Genomic DNA, 22256 nt, shown 5'->3' on the forward strand with positions numbered 1-22256 from the left:
GCCTGCTGGTATATAATTTTGGCAATATTGAAACTGAAAAGTTGTTATCGGGATTGAAATGGTCCCATGTATTATCCAATCAATGACCGGTCTTTCTGACATTGTCAATGGTAATCTCTCAAGTTTTTCAATGCTCAGTATCGCATAGTCTGCTCCTTTCTGTGCCAAACTGATTTGTTTATCAGTAAGGTTAAAGATAGAAAACAATGCGTTGTGTTGATTAAAAGCCATGGCACATAGCCTGAACGCAGGTTTTGTAATGTCCAACCTAGCTGTACAATGGAACGTAATTGGGACTGACCATGTTGTAACATTAGCATGCCCTAGTGAAGTAGTGTGGCTCACTGGTTAGAGGCGGCAGACCCGAGAGCAGAGGACGGCCCGGGACCAGGGTTCGATTCCCGGCGCTGCAGGTTTCTGGACCAGGGTCGACAAAAATATTTACAACAAGGGGTGGTGAGGGACAGAGTCTCTGAATTAAGCAGAAAGCTCTCACCCAGTCAAGAGATCAGGGCTAGATCCAACACCGTTTTTTAGCTCACTGCACCATCCCAGTTTCAGAACCTGGCTGTATGCAAATTAGTCTGTTCCTGTCCCAGTGCATGATGGGAACAGGGCAAACCAAACTACAAAAGCCAATTCTTACACTGGGAAGGAAACAAGCTCCCGGGGACCGGTTTCTGGCATTACAGCCGTCTTCGGCCCGGTTTGCTTGAATCCTGATGGTGCAATGAGCAAGGGTCTCACATCTGAGAATACCCTTCCACGCTTAGGGTGGACAAAAATATTTACAACAAGGGGTGGTGAGGGACAGAGTCTCTGAATTAAGCAGAAAGCTCTCACCCAGTCAAGAGATCAGGGCTAGATCCAACACCGTTTTTTAGCTCACTGCACCATCCCAGTTTCAGAACCTGGCTGTATGCAAATTAGTCTGTTCCTGTCCCAGTGCATGATGGGAACAGGGCAAACCAAACTACAAAAGCCAATTCTTACACTGGGAAGGAAACAAGCTCCCGGGGACCGGTTTCTGGCATTACAGCCGTCTTCGGCCCGGTTTGCTTGAATCCTGATGGTGCAATGAGCAAGGGTCTCACATCTGAGAATACCCTTCCACGCTTAGGGTGGACAAAAATATTTACAACAAGGGGTGGTGAGGGACAGAGTCTCTGAATTAAGCAGAAAGCTCTCACCCAGTCAAGAGATCAGGGCTAGATCCAACACCGTTTTTTAGCTCACTGCACCATCCCAGTTTCAGAGCTTGTCTCCTTTCTGGTGAAGAATTGGCTTAGTAGTTTAGTCTGCCCTGTTCCCATGATGCACTGGGCCAGGGACAGACTGATTTGCATATAGCCAGGTTCTGAGCTGGGATGGGGCAGTGAGATAAATAACGGTGATGGATCAAGCCCTGATCTTTGGACTGGGTAAGAGTGGTCTGTTTAACTCAGACACTCTGTTCATCACCACCCCCTTTTTGTAAATCGTTTTTGGCCACTACAGGTGTGGCAGGGTATACTCAGACATGAGTCCCTTTCTCACTGCTCCATCAGGATTCAAGCAAGCCGGGCCGAAGAAGGCTGAAATGCCAGAAACCGGTCCCCGGTAGCTTGTCTCCTTTCTGGTGAAGAATTGGCTTGGTAGTTTAGTCTGCCCTGTTCCCATGATGCACTGGGCCAGGGACAGACTGATTTGCATATAGCCAGGTTCTGAGCTGGGATGGGGCAGTGAGATAAATAACGGTGATGGATCAAGCCCTGATCTTTGGACTGGGTAAGAGTGGTCTGTTTAACTCAGACACTCTGTTCATCACCACCCCCTTTTTGTAAATCGTTTTTGGCCACTACAAGTGTGGCAGGGTATACTCAGACATGAGTCCCTTTCTCACTGCTCCATCAGGATTCAAGCAAGCCGGGCCGAAGAAGGCTGAAATGCCAGAAACCGGTCCCCGGTAGCTTGTCTCCTTTCTGGTGAAGAATTGGCTTGGTAGTTTAGTCTGCCCTGTTCCCATGATGCACTGGGCCAGGGACAGACTGATTTGCATATAGCCAGGTTCTGAGCTGGGATGGGGCAGTGAGATAAATAACGGTGATGGATCAAGCCCTGATCTTTGGACTGGGTAAGAGTGGTCTGTTTAACTCGGACACTCTGTTCATCACCACCCCCTTTTTGTAAATCGTTTTTGGCCACTACAGGTGTGGCAGGGTATACTCAGACATGAGTCCCTTTCTCACTGCTCCATCAGGATTCAAGCAAGCCGGGCCGAAGAAGGCTGAAATGCCAGAAACCGGTCCCCGGTAGCTTGTCTCCTTTCTGGTGAAGAATTGGCTTGGTAGTTTAGTCTGCCCTGTTCCCATGATGCACTGGGCCAGAGACAGACTGATTTGCATATAGCCAGATTCTGAGCTGGGATGGGGCAGTGAGATAAATAACGGTGATGGATCAAGCCCTGATCTTTGGACTGGGTAAGAGTGGTCTGTTTAACTCAGACACTCTGTTCATCACGACTGCCTTTTTGTAAATCGTTCTGGACCAGGGTCAGCGGACTCGATAATTCTCTCGCCTCGGTGCCCACTCTGATCAGCGATCACACTCGGCAACTCTGGGCATTAGCTTGCCTCATCTTCACTAACGGCCCCACCAGACCGCCGGGGATGCCTGGTCTCACCCTGGAGATACCCATTAAGGGACCATCTCTCAGGGAAGCCAGGAAGGGTTTCGCAGCGGTCGAAGCGCCTTGGGACCCTCCGGGTAAGTAGTGCGCTATATAAATGCCTATACATACATACATACATACTGCTCTATTATATCAATAGCAGATGATACGATGCTGTCCAGTGAATAGATTCGGGAGGACAGAGTCGTTAACCCATTGTCCACTACAGAAAATGATTTCTCCAAATTGATACGGTCAGTTTCCCGTATTTTTTCTGCAGTTTCAATTCGTTTCAATTTCCAAGCTTCGTTGTAAGCTGCATATATACCGGCGTATATGAAACGTTTTTGACACTGTTTGCGAGGTCCCATTATGAAATCTCGCAAGTAAAGTTAAGTGTTGCTTTATTCCGGGAAGTGTGGATTTCTGTAGCCGGTCAAGGCATAGTTTTCCTACACTATATGTTGTTACTATCCCTGGATGTTGTCTCTGGGAGTATCTAGGGTCTGGCCTGTTCTGTTTGTCAAAATAGATTTCTAAACAAAATACAGGGGCTCAGTTATTTGTGTCTATGGGCCAGATCAACCATTTTTTCCAATCAGGATTTGTTCTGTTTTGTTTTAAAATATAGGACACGTCCAACCCCTCATCTGTAGTGGTGTTTCTATGAGGCATAGGTTTTGGTATAGACTGGTTATTTAAATCTTTTATCTTAGCTAAGCCAAGACAGGTAATTTGCTGAATTGTGTCATTCTGGAACATAATTTGTTCTGGGATCATGCAGGCTCTGAATAATGCTTCTTGACCTTGTACCTGCCATTCTTTTGTTCCCCAGATTGTTTTTGTATCAATGTTGTTTTTCTAAAACTCAAAAACTAAATGTTGACATTTTGTCATACATTTTTTCAGAATAAATCAATTTAGTGTTTGTCAGCATTGTTTTCATTCCTGTCTTATTTAACATTGTAAAATAAAACATTTCTGGATCAGTATGATTAAACCCAGAAAAATATGTGAATTTTTCATAAAACGTTTTCGAACTGCCTATTGGCGGTGTTGGACAATGTTCCCACTGATTATAAGTAAAAACATTTCTAGGATTCGCAGATTTATGCAGATAATGATGACCATAGTGGTTATAACAGTACATCTCTTCATAATTCGATGAGCCCTGTAAATAATCATGTTCTGTAAATTTAGCTGACATTTCTAAATCTGACATCATATTATTAATATTTTCAAAGTCCCAATCATCAGAGAAAAAACTTTGTGTCACAAAGTCACTTAATGAAATCTTGAATTGGTGTGGATACTTCAAGAGCTCGACCGGGCCATAGATTTCATAGTAAGTTCTGTCCACCAGGTATAGGCTTTGCTGTGATGTTCACTGATGATAGTTCCCTTTTCTCTATATGAGAGGATCTGTGTGGTTTCAGGACCAAGTTGATGTTCTGACTTGCTGTGTCCATTGTACTGTATTTTCCATCAATAAATCTACCCAAAATTAAATCTAGGATTAGCTAAAGTAGAAGGGTAAGAACACCTAACACAATCCATAGTTCAATCCAAGGGGAAATTAGATATGTTTCTTTGAGTTGATGAAAAAATTCTTTAATTTTCAGTTTGACAGTTTTTGTTGCTGGCTTGTCTCCATGTTCACTCGGATCATCGGAAAAGTCATCAAAGTTGATAAAGTGGCCAGATGCAGTTCTGTCAATTGGTGGGATTGCTTCCGGATTACCATTGATCTTTGCATTTTCTTTTGTTACATTTGTATAGTCCGAGGCTACGTCATTGTAGACTGGTGTTTCTTGAACTGTTGCAATTTGGGTTTCAAGAGGCACAAGTTCCATGGTTTTGTTGCATAGTCCTTTTTTATTCACTGATGGTTTATCAAAGGTGATTAGTCTTTCAGTTTGAACCTCTTGTATTGTAGCAAGATTTGGTCTTCTGCTATTTCTTGGGAGTCCACTGGGCCAACTACTTATTATCGGCCACATGATTGTGGTTTCACCAGGTCGATGGAAACCATTCTGTTTTCTTTTTTACCAGCAAGTGGCGGTAGTACTACTGATCTTGTTCCGCTGACAGCTAAGACAGGTACTGCTTTTCTGTAAGAAGGCCCAAATTCCTTCTTCACTGCGATCTTTTCTCTGACCAGATCCCTAATCTTTGGAATTCAGACAGGTCTTGCTGGGACAGGTGGTTCTTCAGTGGTTGTTGGCTTAGACTTTGTTACTTAGACTTTTTCTTGTTTCATTCAAGTCCTGTAAAACAGCCAAACGATCTTTGATATCAAAGGTTTTTTCTTCTACCACTGAAGTATGACTATCTAAGTCCTGGATTCTCATTCTAGTACCGAACAATAGTTCATATGGAGTGAAACCCCTTGGAGAATTTCTTGGCAGATTGTTAAGACTACGTTGGACACTTGTTAGATGTTTGAACCACCCATCACCCGAACCTAATACACTCGCCGTTATAGATTGCTTTATGTCACGTTTTTTTCTTTCCACAACCGCATTTCCCTCAGGATGGAAGGGAGAAGAGTACCACAATGCAATGCCCATGCTGCTCATAGCCTCTTTGTAAGCTCGAGAGCAAAACGCAGGACCCTGATCTGAATGTAGCATGCCAATTGCATATGTGCCGATAAAGACTCGCAAATCTTTATAACAGTTCTGGCGTCAGCCGAGCGCTGGGGCCACATCTTTAGTGAATCAAGTCTTAATAATTATGGGACCGCATTTGTCCTGTAGGACTTTTGCGCATAGATAGCCTGATGCTGTCTAATAGTGGTGTCTGGGCTGGTGTCTGGTCCGGTTCACAACTGCGATCTCTGGTGCAGTCCTCACAATTTATTGCAAAATTGTAAATCTCCACACTCATTCCCGGCCACCAGTATTGTGCTTGTAATTCTATCAGAGATTTCAAGATCTCTTGGTGCCTCAGACCCAATCCCATGTGTGCTTCTTGTATCAAGAAGATTCTCCGGTTCGTGTTTGGAATTACTCTATCCCCCACTCCAGGGATTCGAGCAAACGGAACAGAGTTCGCATCAATTATGTATGTAATATTGAGTGGATAGTTGAGAGGTAATGCCGCATAATCGCCTTTTAATGAGGCTTTTACTGCAAGCATGATTTCTCCATCTATTTGTTTTTCTGAACGCTCTTTAGTGTCTACGGAAGCCGGTTGACCAGACGCCGCGGTGGCTCTATCAGCCAATGAATTCCCTGCAACGTGAACGCCATCACGTCGATGACTCAGTGTATGTATCACGTGAGTCTTTTGTAGTTCTTTCTGTAAAAGAACTACTTGCTCCCAAAGTTTTTTATGCTTTATTGTGGCACCTGTGTCATCTTTGTAACCGTGTTGTATCCACGTCTGCAGGTCCTTATTGTAAGATTGGACGCAGTAATGAGAATCGCACACTATTAGTGTGGGGAATTCACGATCGGCATTTTCAAGCACCATCTTTAGGGTTCTTATTTCAGCTCGCTGAACTGTACAGTTTCTGAATGATTCTGTTTTAGTGACCAGTGGTCTGAATTTACCTAAGCACCAGCGACCTTTAACAATCGCGCACGCGTTGTTGTACATTTGTTTTTCCACAACAAAATGTTGTGCAAATCTGTCTGTGTAGATCACACAGGTGTATTGTTCTAGAGGCAGAATTTCGATTGGTAGAGGATATTCTTGTTCGTTTTCTAGATCGTGTGCCGCTCGAAGTCGGATTTTGTGGACGCTGTGGTATTGTACATCTGGAAGTGAAGGTGCCCTCTCCTGCTTTTGGGTCTACTGTTGCTGCCTTGGGACCGCTGTGGACACGGGGTACGGGACTGCGAGGCCCACAGGGCAGTGCGCTTCGAACACCACGCGCACCTGCCGCCTCTTCCTGTGACCCCCTCCCTCTCTACTTAAGGCCAGTCTATCACGCAACCGCGGGACGAAAACCGGGGCGACGCCCGGGCAAAGGGCGGGCCATCTGTGGCCGTCAGGGGCTGCAGGAGGCTGGGCTGGGCCTACCCCCTAACATCTGGCTTAGGACCTCCTCCTGTTTTTTTAACTTTGTCACAGTGAGTCGTTTTTTGTTCGACATCATTAACTGTCAGTGCCAAGGTCCATTACACTTTCGGGACTCTCTACGAGGCGGTCCATATTGTTCAAGTCTTACTCGTCATTGATTGCTGGCTATAGCATGTCTACGTGTATTCCAAATTCGTTACCCTCTACTGCAGGCCTCTATCGGGGCACTTCTAGATATAGCTCAGTCCAAATTGGATTTGTTGATCCCTCAGTCCGGGGAAGTTACAGAGCTTTTTTGTGACACAACCAAGGCCTTGAGTGATCTTTTCATTCTCCCAAACAAGCACCCACGAACTGGCAAGAACAAGAAGCCGCCCAAACCGCCGGGTTGGTATACTCAAAAATGTAGGGGGATGAAAAATGCCCTGATTAGTGCTGTTAAAAGCAAATCCCAGGCTGCAATCAGACTGGCCAGGAAAGAGTACTCCAAGACTACCTCCGCAGCAAAGAGAGAATGGGAGGACAGGTTCTGGGCGGATGTCATGGAAGCAAGTGCGGGCATGGATGCCAGAAGCTTCTGGAACCTTATTAGAACAAGGGATAGGCCAGATAGCACTTTGCTGACATGCAACATCCCTGCCCAGAACTGGTTCGACCATTTCTCATCTCTCTATACCCCTATTGCGGTGGCTTCTAATACCACCTTCTACATGGCTAACTTTATAGGGGGTTTTGAGAGCGTCCCATTTAGTGCCAGAGAGGTGGAAGGTGTAATTAAATCATTGGTACCTCTGAAAGCAGCAGGGCCTGATGGGATACCGGGCGACTTGCTACGGGCTAACCCCAAGGAGTGGGGAAAGCTGGTTTCATCTTTGCTCAACGCTATTACTGAAGGTGCGCCTGTACCAGAATCATGGAAGGGGGCGGAGGTTGTCCCGATATTCAAAAAGGGGTGTCTGGACAACCCAGCCAACTACAGGCCAATAAGTCTCATCGACTCATCCCAAAAAGTGGCAGGGAAGGTGATTTTGGGAAGGGTGCTCCAGTGGGTGGACGACAATATCCTGTCGGACCTCCAAGCTGGATTTCGCTCAGGAACTGGGACTATTGAACAGGCTTTCAGACTGGCTCTCTTGTACTGGAAAGTGGTGGTGCTGGGCAAAGGCAGTCTGTATTTGGCCTTTATAGACCTTAAGACTGCCTTTGACCTGGTACCAAGGGAGGAGTTGTGGAAGGTTTTGTCAGAACTGGGGTTGCTTCCGTATATTCTATCCCTCCTCGTGAGATTACACGCTGGTAATTTTGCGCAGGTGCGATGGGGCACAAATGGCGAAAAGACTGACAGGATTCCTGTGGGAAGGGGTGTCCGTCAGGGATGTGTGCTAGCCCTCACTCTGTTCTCTCTTTATGTGAACGGAGTGGTTGAGCATTTAAGTAACCCTTCCGATGCGCCTTCCCTGGCGGGCAAACTGATTCCTACACTGCTTTTTGCAGACAACACCCTTCTCATTTCAAAGTCCCCCATGGGCCTCCAGAGCCTCCTGAACAGTTTTCAGGATTTTTGCTCATGGAGGGGATTGGTAATCAACATGGACAAAACTAAGTACTTGATTATGAATCCCCCCAAAAAACCTGGGCGACGTCCGACTTTGAATTCTGTTTCATTGGAGAGGGTATCCGAGTTTGATTATTTGGGTATCCGCCTTAATGATTCATTTATCTGGAACTCTCGCATCCAAAAAATTCTTATCGGTCACAAATGGGTGGGTGGAGTATTACTTAAGGAACAACGCTCCTCCACAAGTAAACCTATAGCCCCAGTCATGGAGATTTATAAAGCTAGAGGGGTTAGCACTGCCCTATATGGGGCGGAGCTGTGGGGGACCTGCAACCTGGATGTACTAGCAAAATCGGAGAGCAAATTCTTGAAAGATCTGATGGCTCTCCCGTTGAGTACTCCTACTGTTCCAGTGCTACTTGATCTAGGCTGCTAATCGATCAAGGACCAAGCGCAACTCCGCCCCCTGCTTCTTTGGGCTCGGTTGTGTCGGGTGCCCGAACTAGCCTCCTATGCAGAAGAGTTATCAGAGGTAATGGCTATGGAAGGCTGGTCTAGGATTAAATGGTTGAGGGATGTAAAATGGCTATTAGTGGAGATAGGGTTGGGCGATGCATGGGCATTGAGAACTGCCCCACCTAAAGCTATGATTAAGAAACTGTACAGGAACTCGGTCTCTTCCAAACTATTCTCAGATCCAAGTCATTGCAACACCACTGCAGCCTTTGTGAGGATTAAAGACGTGGTGGCATATGAACCTTACTTAGACATGATTTCCATCCCTCTCGACCGTCCCCTGTATTTTAAGGTTAGAGTGGGGACTCTACCAGTAGGCGAACTAGTTGCCCGTTGGAAATCCTCTCACCAGTTTTCCCCCTTTTGTGCCCGTTGTCCCACATGCATAGAGTCGGTAGCCCACATTCTTTTTGAATGCTCGGACTACTGTGCACCCAGGAGGCGTTGGCTTAAACCTTTATGTAGACTTTTAGGCACCCGTCAACATAAAGTGGCGTTACGCATTTTAATGTCTGACACATCCACTTTGACTGTTTGTGCTGTGTCAAAATTATTAAAGTGGTCATGGTTGATTCGTGCAAGAAGGCTTTCATTGTCAATTTAATTCTGTTTTAACATCTTTTCCTTGTTCTCCCCTTTTGTGTAAATAGGAAATGATTGCTATAATTGCTATGTTTTATACTTGTTGGACAAGCTTTTATGATATTTTTATATCGAAATAAAGCCTATCAATCAATCCGTTTTTTATTTTCGGGTCATAATAGTATTTCACGTCTTCTGCAGCAAGAGAATTTTCCCATTGTATCCATTTCGGATCTATTGCCACAGTTTTTAGATTGCGTGGACTTCTTAATGCCTCAATGGCTGATTCTGCAGTAAAAACAGTTATTCTCTTGCCTTGGGCTAGGGCTCTTTCTCTTGCTACAGCAGTTTGAACCGCTGTCAATTTTTTCTGTAGAACTGAATTTCATTTCAGCTTGTGTGTACAAATGTGATTTGTATGCTATGGGTACCGTTTCTCCCTCATTAGAGGTCAGGTATGTGAATCCGCATCTTCCTGGGATGACTCGGATTACAAGATTGCATTTGTTTGCGCGTGTTTTCAGTTTTGTTTTAGTTAACATGTCTGGCTGTATAGATCTCAAAATTTCTGTGTGTTTTTGAGTCCAATTATTTGGTTTGAAATCAGGTTTTATTAGTTCGTAGAGAGGTTTAACCCTCTCTGCATAATTTAGAATGTATGTTCTTCCGAAATTCAGGAAACCTAGTATTGATTGTAAGTTCTTCAGTGTTTTAGGTGCTTGGAGTACTGCACATTTCTCTAAGAAATTGTCTGCTAGACTTTTTGCCTTCGCTTGATAATTCATATCCTAAAAATATGACAGTTAGATGGGCTATTCTTGACTTTTTAAAGTTGAATTTGTAACCTTCAGATGCGAACCCAAGTAGTATGATGTTCACTCTCTTTAAGTGAGTCTCCAAGTCATCGTCTGTAAGATAGATGTCATCGACATAGGATAATGCCTCATCATCACACATTTGTAGTAACTCTGTTACCCTTGCTGAGAATAATCCTGGGCTATTCTTGAATCCCCGTGGGAGTCGACAAAATTGTTTTTGCGACCCCATTTTTGAGAAAGCGGTCAAATACCTGCTTTCAGGTGCAATGTTTTGACAGAAGAATCCATTAGCGATATCTAATGTTGTTTTATATTTTTTGCGCACAATGTTCTTCATTAGTGCTGCACTGTGTGAGTTTTGGACTGCAAACGTTTTACAGCATGAGTTTAAATGTCTGTAGTCTAAAACTAGACAATATGAATCGTCTGGCTTGGAGACAGGAAACAAAGAATTGTTCATTTGTGAGGTGCATGTTTCAATCACCCCCTGATATTCAAGTTGATCTAAGATCTCCCTGACTTGCTTTTTAGCTTCTTGTTTTACTGGGTACTGCCTTTGTGCAGTAGGTTGATTTTTTTTTTTTACTGGATTTTGTGGGGAGGAGAGTCCTCAGCCCATCCTACATGATTTTTAAATAAGGCAGGGGCTTGGGCCACCGCCCATTTTCTTGCGAATGTGTATTTTTTATATGAATTGGGATATGACTGACTGAGCAATTGGCCACCTTAGTCGTTGACTACGATAAAGTCATGGTAATAGGAGATCTTAACTACTGGTATAATAGTCTGGAAGCCGGACCTCATGCTACAGAACTTTTTGAGCTCCTCTCCAATCTAAACTTCCGTCAACACGTCTCGACCCCCACCCACGAAAAAGGACATATTTTGGACCACTTCTGGTCCCATAATATTTCCACTTCCAACCCCACGGCTTCACCATGCATATGGTCTGACCACCATCTGCTAAAATTCTCCCTTACCTCTCAAGGCAATTCCAAAAATCATGCGCCCTTGGGAGGGCTAGCCAGGAAATGGAGATCTTTAAACCACCATGATTTCCTATCCACCCTGACTAACTCTATCCCCCCCTCGGCCCCTGACATCGATATCAATTCGATGGATAAGGCTCACACTGAATGGCTTCTATCTGCATGCAACGAACATGCTCCCTTAACCAGATTCGCCCGCGCCCGCCGCATGGACGCCCACAGGTGGTTTTCTGCCGACCTAAAAAAACAAAAATTAGAACTTCGCCAACTGGAAAGGAAATGGAGGCATGGCTACCACCAAGAAGATAGAACATCCTACACGACTGCTCGTACAATTTACAAGAGCGCTATCCTATCCGCCAAAGCAGCCTTTTCCTCCGAAAAAATATCTAATGCTCAAAATAAATCAAGAGAAATCTTCAGAGTCGTAAATGATTTGTGTAACGACTCTAGAACCTCTCCCTCTCAAACACCATCCCAAATGATGTGCAACCGGCTCAATGACTTCTTTAAGGAGAAGATCGACACCATAAAAAATAGTATTCTTACCAACCATGCCATGGCTGACAACCTGGACATTAGCAGCAACCCACACACACGCCAGGAAATCCCCCCCATCGATCCACCCAAACTGCTGGAACTGATGAACCGTGTAAAATCTGGGTCCCCCAATGATCCCTGCCCTCCGCACATACTAAAGGAAGTCTATACCTCACTACCTCAAGGTATACTCCCCCTTCTGAACACATCCCTACTACAAGGAATAGTCCCCAACTCATTCAAAGACGCTACTTTAGTCCCTCTTCTTAAGAAACCGGGGGCTGATCCCTCCAATCTCTCCAACTACCGCCCCATATCCCTCCTCACTTATGGCGCCAAACTGCTCGAAGCCCATGTTACCAGCTGCATATCCAATTTTATAGAAACATCTAACTACCTGGAGCCTAACCAAGCCGGGTTCCGCAAGGCACATTCCACCGAGGCCGTGATCCTCGCTGTCCAGAACACTCTAAGGACCAACGCCGACAATGGAACTCACCAAGCCCTCGTTCTTCTCGACCTGTCGGCTGCGTTCGACACGGTGGATCACTCCATCTTATTACACCGTGTCGAACAAGCCGGCCTCAACGGCGCTGCCCTCGACTGGATCAAGTCCTTTCTAACGGACCGATCCCAGGCAGTAAAACTGGAGAATTTCATTGCTCCCAAACTCTCCACCTCTTGCGGTGTCCCACAGGGCTCCTCATTATCCCCCCTCCTTTTTAACTTATATCTCAAACCGCTACTGCACTCCCTGAAACACAGAAATGTCACCATTTACAACTATGCGGACGATTTGCAGCTGATATTCCCCCTCAACTCTATGGACTCTACTAAGGAATTTCAAACCACCATGCTGCACATCCAGAGCTGGATGGACCAGAACCATCTTAAGCTCAACCCTGGAAAGACCGAGCTTGTACTCCCTGGTAACAGCGCTTTAAGTTGGGGCCCCCACTTCTGGCCAGCCTCGATGGGCTCCCCTCCTTCCCCCACCCAGTCAGTGAAAAGCCTCGGGGTTACTCTCTGCTCCGACCTCTCATTGAAAACCCAGGTCGGAACAGTGATCTCTTCCTGCTTTTTTCAGCTAAGAAAGATAAAAAAAATCGCCCATTTGCTGTCTCATTCTGCACTCATTCAGGTGATAATCGCCTTGGTCCTTTCACGTCTGGACTTTTCCAACTCTATCTACTTGGGCCTTCCTCTCACCCTCGTTAAACGCATGCAGATTGCTCAAAATCAAGCGGCTAGATTAATATTTAAGAGCAACCGCAGGAAGTCGGCCAAACCCCTACTAGTCTCCCTCCACTGGCTCCCTATAGCCCAACGGATCACCTTTAAGGTAGGCTGCATAACCTTCAAAGCCTTTCACGGCAAAAGCCCCAAGTTCGTTAACCATCTCATAAATAAATACGAACCGACCCGGGATCTTCGCTCTGCCCACCTGTCCCTTCTCTCGCTACCCATGTACAAAAAGAAACGCCTAGGTGGATCTCGCTTCGCCTACCTCGCCCCCAAAATCTGGAACTCCTTTCCCCTGTCTATTCGGAACTGCACTAAGCTAGTAGAATTCAGGAGAGCCTTGAAGACCTGGCTATTCAAACAAGCGCACGGTTAGAGCATTGTCACCTCTGCCTCATCAGTTACCTTCTGTCTCTCAGCGCCATGAAACCTCTGGGTGACCGTGCGCTTAACAAATTCCGAATAAGATAAGATAAGATAAGATTTGAGAAGGCAGGCATAATCATTTCTTTGCCTGTCTGCAGTTTCCACCTGAATGTATTCATTCGTGTCCACTGTTTCCAGAAGTTTCATGAGGATCTTGCGAGCTATGGTCACTTCTGCTGCGCTGTCTAGCATTGTCTGGGCCCACTCTCCGTTTTTCAGTTGTGTCCTCAGGATTCTCGGCATGTTTAATTTTAATACTTGCTACCTTCTTTCTGGGAAATTGTGATTTTTTACTTTGATGAGCATGTTCTTTGTCTTTGGACTTGACGTGCTCTTCCTTGTGTTCTGACCGTCCTCTTCTTTCCGATTTCTGTGAGGATGTCTGAAAAGATCGAGAGGGACGTGTATCAATATCTTGATATCTGTCAGGTTTTCTTAATTTATCCCTATCTCTAAGATTATATCTTTTTTCAGAGGGTTTCCTTTGGGGAGACTTGTCTTCTCCAACCGGAGACTTATTCCTCCGTTGAGGAGACCTTCCTCTGGACTGAAATTGTTTTTCTCTGGGAGTAGATTGTTTATTACCCTCCCATTTCTTCTTTTGAGTATTGTTTTAAATAAATGTTTTTTCAGGATTTTCAATTCGTTGTGATTTCATTGGTTTCCCACCCAAACTATCTCTTCCTAGTTCTTCATAGGATTTTTCTATGATTCTGACAAGTTCAAATGGTTGTTCTGTTATATCTGTCTCCTTCAATTTCTGGCGGATTGCCACACATGCTGCTTCTCCTTTTATGTTGGCTAATAATATAGCCGAGACCTGCTTAAAGTCTTTTAGTAATTTCTTTTTTTTTTTTTCTTTTCTTTTTTTGTCCTCATCTCACCTTGGCACGTACAAATGAACACTCGCAACCCGCTATCCATCGTGGGCGCCCCGGGTTGAAGTTCTTGCTGTACCCAGAGCCGACCCGGCTACCCCTTTATTCCGGGGCCAGGTGTAATCATTGGACAATTTCCAGGTTTCTTACCAGCCTTATTTCCTTGGCCCATTCCATCAAAGGTTGCCATACTGCGCTATTCCTATTGTGTGCTGTGCTGGTTTCTAAGCGTGCTATTCTTAGTACAGATTTAAGCCATTTTTCGTGTAGGGGGGGAGGGGGGTGACATCCTTCCAGACTTTGCAAATTTCCCTATGTGCAATTAGAATAAGCGTGAAAAATAACGCCACCTGTGTATCCCTTAGCCCATTTAAGAGATCAATGTCCAGACCAAAGAAGACCCTTGCAACATTAAAACTAAGTTTCATCTCAAAGATACTCTCCAATGTCTTCTCAATGGTGGCCCAAAAAGAGCCAATCCTAGGACACATAAACATGGATATCATCGGCCTCTGGCGTGTCACATCTGGGGCATACAGGGGGTGGGTTGACGATTTTTGCGAATTTTTTTTTTTTTTTTTTTTTTAGGAGTGTAATAAAGCCTGTTTATAACATAATAGTGATTCTTTTTAAGGGGAGCGGATTTAACAAATCTATATAAATATTGAAGGGAGAAATTATATATATCGGCTTAGGGTGCCTCTAAGATAGAAAGTCTCCATACTTGATGTAATGGTGGAGCTCGAATTTCCTCTGCCTCAATCAGCTTCCTATACAAAAAACCCACTTCTTTCTTCCTCTGAGTTGGGGCCGACAGTGCAAACTCAATGTCCCAGTTTCCACCAGTATTATTTTTCTCAGAGGAATACCACGAACAGAGTTGAATATATTTACATTTTGAAAAGGAGTCCCCAATCCTAGACCGCAACACCTCCCAAGGGTATACCCCCTCTGAGGATATTAGGTCTGACCAGATTGTTATTCCCGCTCTCTTGACTGATAGAGAGAGACTATCCTGGAGACATTGCGGAGTACCCGGGGAGTCCCATATTGGGGCAAGATCTGAATAATATTTTATACCCCAATACCCCTTAACTCTGTTCCAAAGAATCAAGGCCGATATCAATACCTTTAGGCGCACCTTCTTGTAAAATCTTGGCGCACCAAACTTATATAGAAAACCACGGCCACCCCCTTCCTGATCTAACATTGTGTTCAAAATCTGACCCCAATGAGAGTTGTCTGGACTACTTCGAAGTGTGCGGACATTTTTTAGCTGGAAAAAAGTCTTTTAGTAATTTCATACCCAGAGTTAAAGCAGGTTCTGGACCGTATTCGTTTTGAATTTGTCTTAGTACATCTGGTATTACCGCCATAGACGGAACACCATGTGTTTTTGTGTAGATGGAAGCAAAGACCGTGCCCCAAGTGTCACAGTCCTCCACATGTGGTGCGATCCCCATTGGGAGGCAGATAGTCAGAATTCTGTGTTTTTCATGAGGTGTAGTATTAGGAAATACTGCCTCTATTTGAGTTATTTTTTGAGCTAACCAGAATGGGATTTGTTCCCGTTTTATGGGTGTTTTACCAAGACATGATTGTATGTTCTGTGGTGTAATTTTGTTTGTATTCCCCTGATGAGGGGTCAGTTGTGGGATGTAAATTGCTGGTTGGACTGTTGAAGTCCGCATGACATATTGGACCAATTGTCTATGCATTTTAATTAATAGTTTTAGCTGAGCTAAAAGTTCCCGGTCCTACATTTTATCAATGTCTGGGTGTGGTGTGTAGTTGGCTAGAACCGGCCACGTGGCTCCTGGTCTACCTAGTGGACCGAGCCTGGTGATGTGATTTTGATGTTTTAGGGCGCCATTAAATAAGAGCAGGTGCTCTTGATATGTTAGTGGAATTTCAACTTCCTCGAAAGGAGAGTATTCCGCTGAAGGTTCCTCTATTTTGTAATATTGGAAATCTTTTGTCACAGCGTGTGCTGCTGAAAAATGTATCCATGAATAGAATACCTCTGTCTGCCGATACTCCTGTGCCTCTATCACGAATATGACTGTACCACCTCTTGGTGATAGTCCATTTTCTATAAGTTTAAGAGTTATAGTTTTTCTTATATTGACCGGAATGATTATAGCATTCGGGTCATCTTGCTGGAGACTTGTGTCTTCCTCTAAGAGTTGAGTTGCTAATGCTTCTCTATCTCTTCCTTCTTCACTTTCCGTCATTTTATTGACTAAAAATGTTTGTTGCAGAGCAAGTTTCAAGGAAACAAAGATTAGGTGCACAATATTTTTGGAACACTGTATCCTTCAACGTTAACTATACCAAAAACTAATACATAGGATTCTCATCCTACTAAGTTTCGGCGGATATTAACCTTTCACCCACTCCAGACGTCTATTGGAGCTTTTATGGGAGAAAGAGGTCTGTGTGAAAAGCACGACTGAGTTACTCTAGTGTCTTGCGTTAGATTATCGCCTTACCAAACGTTGGGCGCCATGTAGTGTAGTTCCTATATTCCCAATAGGCTTTGCGCATTGGAATAACATAAACAGCAGTGTAGACGTAGGACTGAGGTCTTTAGGTCTCTACTGACTATGTTAGACTTAATTGTGTGTGCCAGCTAGCTCAGAGGTCACTAGAAACGTTCTCGAATGAATAGGGAGGGGTTAACTTCCCTGATTTAGAAAAGAAGGGATTAGCGTCTGACAACCATATTACATGACAACTTGGCTCCCCCAGAATAAGGAGTGTATCTCCAGAGTCATGTGAAAACAATAGACCGCTATTTCACTCAGTCAATCGTGCATGCTTAGTTCCACCAGAGTGCAGAGAAATAGAGAGACAGGCGTTTTCAATAAAAGGGTGTTATTTTATTGAGCAGTCTTCTTTCTCGTGCAAGAGAAGTGAATTGCTATAATTGCAATACTTATCATGAAGTAAAGTGCGTACAGTAAAAGGAGTATTATAAAATAATACTGTAAAAGCATTGATATGGTTTCTTAGCCATATGTCACTTTAAAATGTATAAAATATTTACATACATAAAAACATTGACTAAACTAACTCAACTGGTGCGTCTAAGATACGCCTACCCCGGTGTACCCGACCTAAGCCTAATACGTGGGAAGGAGTAAGTAAGTTGCAGTTATAAGTTAAGTTGGGTTTTTTGCCAAGAATCTGAAACAAGAATTCTCTCTAAGGTTGAGTCAGCTCTGTACCTTGGTTGTAGAATGAAGGAGGTCTTGTATCTCGTTTCTCAGGACTCTATCTTCCAGCACCCAGCAAGGGTGACTGGAAACCCCGGAGCTGGATTTCTCGGCGTGAGAAAAGGCAGCTTCTCCAGGGTGTCAAAGGAGAGGGGCGGCTTCCTTCGGCTCTCGCATCAGCTGGGCTTCGGATAAGTAGAAAGCCCCTCTGCTCCACACCACCGTGTGTTTGCTTAAGGCAAGTGCTGGTATATTTATACCTGGAAGGTGCCGTATTTGACTTAAGGTTGGACATAAGACGTCAATAAAGATGTCACTAAGAACTGACTGTTCTTTTAGTGCTCGCAGGAGTTAAATGACAAATCAAAACAAAGTCATGGGGAATCCCCAGGTTACTGAAGGTTTGGTGTGTCGAAAGAACTCGTTGTGCTCTCTAGGAATCTAAGGAAGTAGCCTTGCCGTATTTGGGCTGCGTGGGCTATTGCTGAATATGGGATATAAGATTTGTAGGTCTTCATTAGGACATGATTTATCATAACCGCATAAAGACATGAATCAGGGATAATTAATTAGGGTCCTAGATACATTCACAACAGTTTTCTATACGACACAGCACTCTACTGTACGAGACTCAACTCCAATGTATAACAGTTTACTACCTACACTATGCCAGTGCAATCCACACCATTCTATGACATACCAATACACTCTATTGTACTTTACTCCAATCGACGAAACTCTAGTTCATTATATAACACTGTTCACAACTCTTTGTATGCCACTGCATCCACTTTACTCCACTCTACTCTGACACAGTACTCCAGATGACTGATTTAAGCCATGACTAAATTGAATGTTTTCTTTAATTGAAAGAGAGATCATATCCCAATTGGTGGAACCAAATCCTTAATGAATTTTAATGTACTCCACATGGACAAAATCTTAATCACGTCGAGCATTGATTAATAGTTATTTGTAACTAAAATATGAACAAGCCGTGTTTTGCTTAAAAATTTAACAAATGCTCTGAATCTTTGTATCAAATTGCATCGATTCTATGATCTGGCATATAGTGGATGAATGTGGAAGAAAGTCTGGATAGGATTTTGTTAGAATCATTATAGAAATACACCATTGGAGTGATATGCATTGCGTTGAATAATCACTTTCTGAATATGTAAAGTATTGGTGCTAATTTATAACAAAAAATTATAAAAGAAAGAGAAATAAATATTAACTATGTTCAACAAATAAAAATAATTTGTGATAATAACTAGCATATAGTCAGTGTTACATTGATGTTAAAACTCTAAAGGTCCACTTAGTATTCAATATCCTAAAAAAACTTTTCTCACATATGTTATTCTTACCTTGATTTAGGAATTATTCTCAATTTCAGGGGGACCCCCTTTTTTTACAATTACAGTACTCCACTACCCCACTCAACTCCATGCCATTGTACTCTATAACACTGTATGCCAATTCACTGTACCATACTCTAAAACACTGTACTGTACGCCACTCCACTACAAAAATCAGCTAGGCTGTATGCCATCCTACTCTAATGTAATCTACATGACTTTCAAATTCTCTGACACCCCAGTACACTCTACCTTATAACACGGTACTCCAATTTGTGAATCTATACTCAACAGTATGATAGGCCACTCCAGTGTACTGCACTGCACTCTGATACCTCACTCCACACTACCCCACTATACCCTGTTCAATTACACTTTATCCCACTCTACACCACTGTACTGTATTCTGCTGTATGCCACTCCATTGTCCAACACTACTACACTGTGTGTGCAGCTCCACTCTATAACTGTCATCCAATGCAACCACAGTGTTCATAAATACTAGTGTGCTTTTCCTATGATCCCCAGGAGCGATGATGGTCCTCTTGTCTCTCAGAGGATTGTCTGTGAGGTCAAGGGAAGAATATACCAGCACAAATGATTCCCCCAGGGGAGCCAGAAGGAAGCCGATTTTGGGAAGACCACCATAGCGTTGAGGAGATGTTAGGTCCTGAAGTACCTCTCACAGTGTTGACCCAGCCTGATGTGTTGTGGGGCAAAATAGTCCCTAATGCATTTAAGAAAACAACAAAAAAGAGAAAAGGAAAAATAAGAAACACTGTGTTAACCTTTCTATCATACAATGTATACAGAACAGGAGTACTGAAACATTCTGTGTGTCTCAAAGATGCTATTAATGCACTCACCCAAAATCAGCTTTAAACCCAAAGAAGAAAACAAAGGAAAATGCCCTTCCTCTTCAGTGAAAAGAAAATGATTCAAAATATATTCTTTGTCCATCCAGGTCTATTACTAAATAACAACACAAAGTCTTGAACCTGTTAGGCTCCTGAACCCTGAATCACAGTAATTGTTATAGACCTAGTTGCTCAGCAACGTTAGGGTTAAAAAACATGTATAGAAATTATAACTGAGCTGGTTTAACCCCTTGTCTGCTGATGACGGAACCGCTCCGTCATCAGCTGCGGTGGCGCTGTGCTGATGACGGAGCGGTTCCGTCATGGCCCGCTCGCTGCTCATGCGCGGCGCGAATTCCGCGCCTTCGCTGAGCGTTCTATTGAGCGGGGCGGGCCGTGACGGAACCGCTCCGTCATAAGCACAGCGCCACCGACGCTGGTGACGGAGCGGTTCCGTCACCAGCATGCGGCCGCCGCGCGGCCGCCCCGCGCCCTTATCATTGAGGCGGAATAGCCGCCGCAGTGAAGGGGTTAAAGATATGTAGCTTTGTAGCACCAGCTCGCTCTCACCGCATATTGCCGCTGTTCTATGTAGCGATGATAAAATGCAGCAAATACAACGAGTAGAAAGGAAGAGGCACCGAAAATCAGGGCGAGCATTTGTGCTTGGTACTCCGTAGAACAGAGTCCCTTTGAGGCAGCCACCTCTCGCTGGTAAGTAAAGGGAAAGAAACTCTAAAGAAGCGTACGTGCTCGGTAATTAGCTGACCTGCAGTAGAGGCACCGCCTCTCACGGCTGAAGCGACGTAAAGTCTCAGCAAAGGGGTGACAATCAGGACACGTGTCTCCAGAAGAACGCTGAAGGGAAAAGGTTTGTCCGCCTCCCAGCCAGGAAACGGGAGCAGAGACTAGCTCAGCAATTGACTTGTTTGTCGTAATACGGGCGGCGTGGTCCTCCAAGCCCATATGTTACTTGAAACCAAGCGCCCAGTTGCTGCCGTCTGCTGCTTATATATGGGAGGCAGGCTCCACCTCTGCACTCCTGGTGCTTATTGCTTTCTACTGGATAAGAATTAAGTGACCGAAACGAGCCGTTTGAGGAGTTTTTTGGGATACAAAGAATAGTAAGTGTTATTATACTGGAAAGCAGGTTAAATGTACCTCTACTTTATAATGTTGCTAGATGCGGATTACTGTGGCGGACAGCGACGGTACAGGATGCCTGGGGTATGACAGTATCACTGTTCTACGCTCTGACACTGTACTCCATTTTATGCCCATCTACTCTATGCCATAGTACTACACTGTGTAGCACTTGTTGACGTGCCACTCAACTTCTCTCTACGGTACGCCACTCCACTAGATGACATGGTACTCCACTCTATGACACTTTCCTTCACTGTACTCTGACATTCCACTTGACAATACTCCACTCTCACACTCTACGTCACTCAACTCTACTCTGACAGTATACATCATCCTACTCTACTGTTCAGCATGCCATTCCACTGTACAGCCTGCTGCTCCAGTCTACGATACTGGACTACACAATAGAAGACACCATGCCACTGCTTTATTTATACTCGTGTATTCCTACCATACAAACCCAACTTAAAATACACGAACATTAAAAATTGTAAAGTTATAATTATAACTTCAATTTATAATTTACGCGCCACATTCAAATAACTGTAAGTCGCGCACTTCCGAACAGTCTTGTCACCTGACTTGCCACACTACATTAAGTATAACTCGTGCCTTTTCGATTCACTGTTAATACCATTGCATACTACATCACTTATAGCCTGTGAAATAATAATTCATAACAACACTTATAACTTCTCAAATTACATTCTTTGTCACAATACAGTGCATGGTAGAGTGGCAATTTATAGTTAGTGTTGTCTGGTTAGCAAGCTGGAAAAAATGTGTAACGAGGTCCACTACTTATAATAATTTGAAGATGGTGGATACATTGTAAATGAAAGTTATAACTGTAACTTTAGAATTGTAAAAGTTTGTGTAGTTCAAACTTGATTTCTATAACTAAGCTTTAACCTTTGGATTTTTCATTTTATTTATGTGTGTGTGTCTGTGTGTACACGTATGTATGTATTTTGACTTTAGTTTAACTATTCGAAAATGTTGATCTGTAACACAATCCTTTTTGTTTGGTTATAAAGGAGGACTTTCCTTAACATCTGAACGAAAAGAAGATCATTTCCATTTCCTTGTTTTTACTGACGTGTTTGGAAACAGAACCTATGGGGTTGTTGCACAGTACTATAGACTTGTCCAGGTAAGGGGTATAGGTTTTTCATATCTCGCAAATATTATTTTAATATTACGTAGACTTGTTGCATGTATATCTAAATAATATATGATTTCTGTAAACTGGAGGTTTCGTACTTTCTTGCTTTGTTGTAATATATATATATATATATATATATATATATATATACTGGTGGATAGTAGAGAATATAGACACTTCATTTCGCTTAATTTCATCGAGAGCTGAACTCACAGGATATTGCTTGTATGTATATATATATATATATATATATATATATATATATATATATATATATATAC

The 22256-nt window shown here is 43.6% G+C and overlaps 1 protein-coding gene across 1 annotated transcript in view; it reads left to right on the forward strand.

The window, feature by feature from the left end:
- DENND3 (DENN domain containing 3) overlaps positions 1–22256 on the forward strand; it is a 566116-nt gene that overhangs the window by 140035 nt on the left and 403825 nt on the right. Inside the window, exon 3 of the mRNA XM_086966276.1 lies at positions 21848–21963. Coding sequence (XP_086822402.1) covers positions 21848–21963 — 116 coding nt within the window. The remainder of the gene's footprint in view (positions 1–21847; positions 21964–22256) is intronic.

The sequence above is a fragment of the Lissotriton vulgaris genome, chromosome 4_1 (genome assembly GCF_964263255.1).
Source record: "Lissotriton vulgaris chromosome 4_1, aLisVul1.2, whole genome shotgun sequence".
Lineage (NCBI taxonomy): Eukaryota > Metazoa > Chordata > Amphibia > Caudata > Salamandridae > Lissotriton > Lissotriton vulgaris.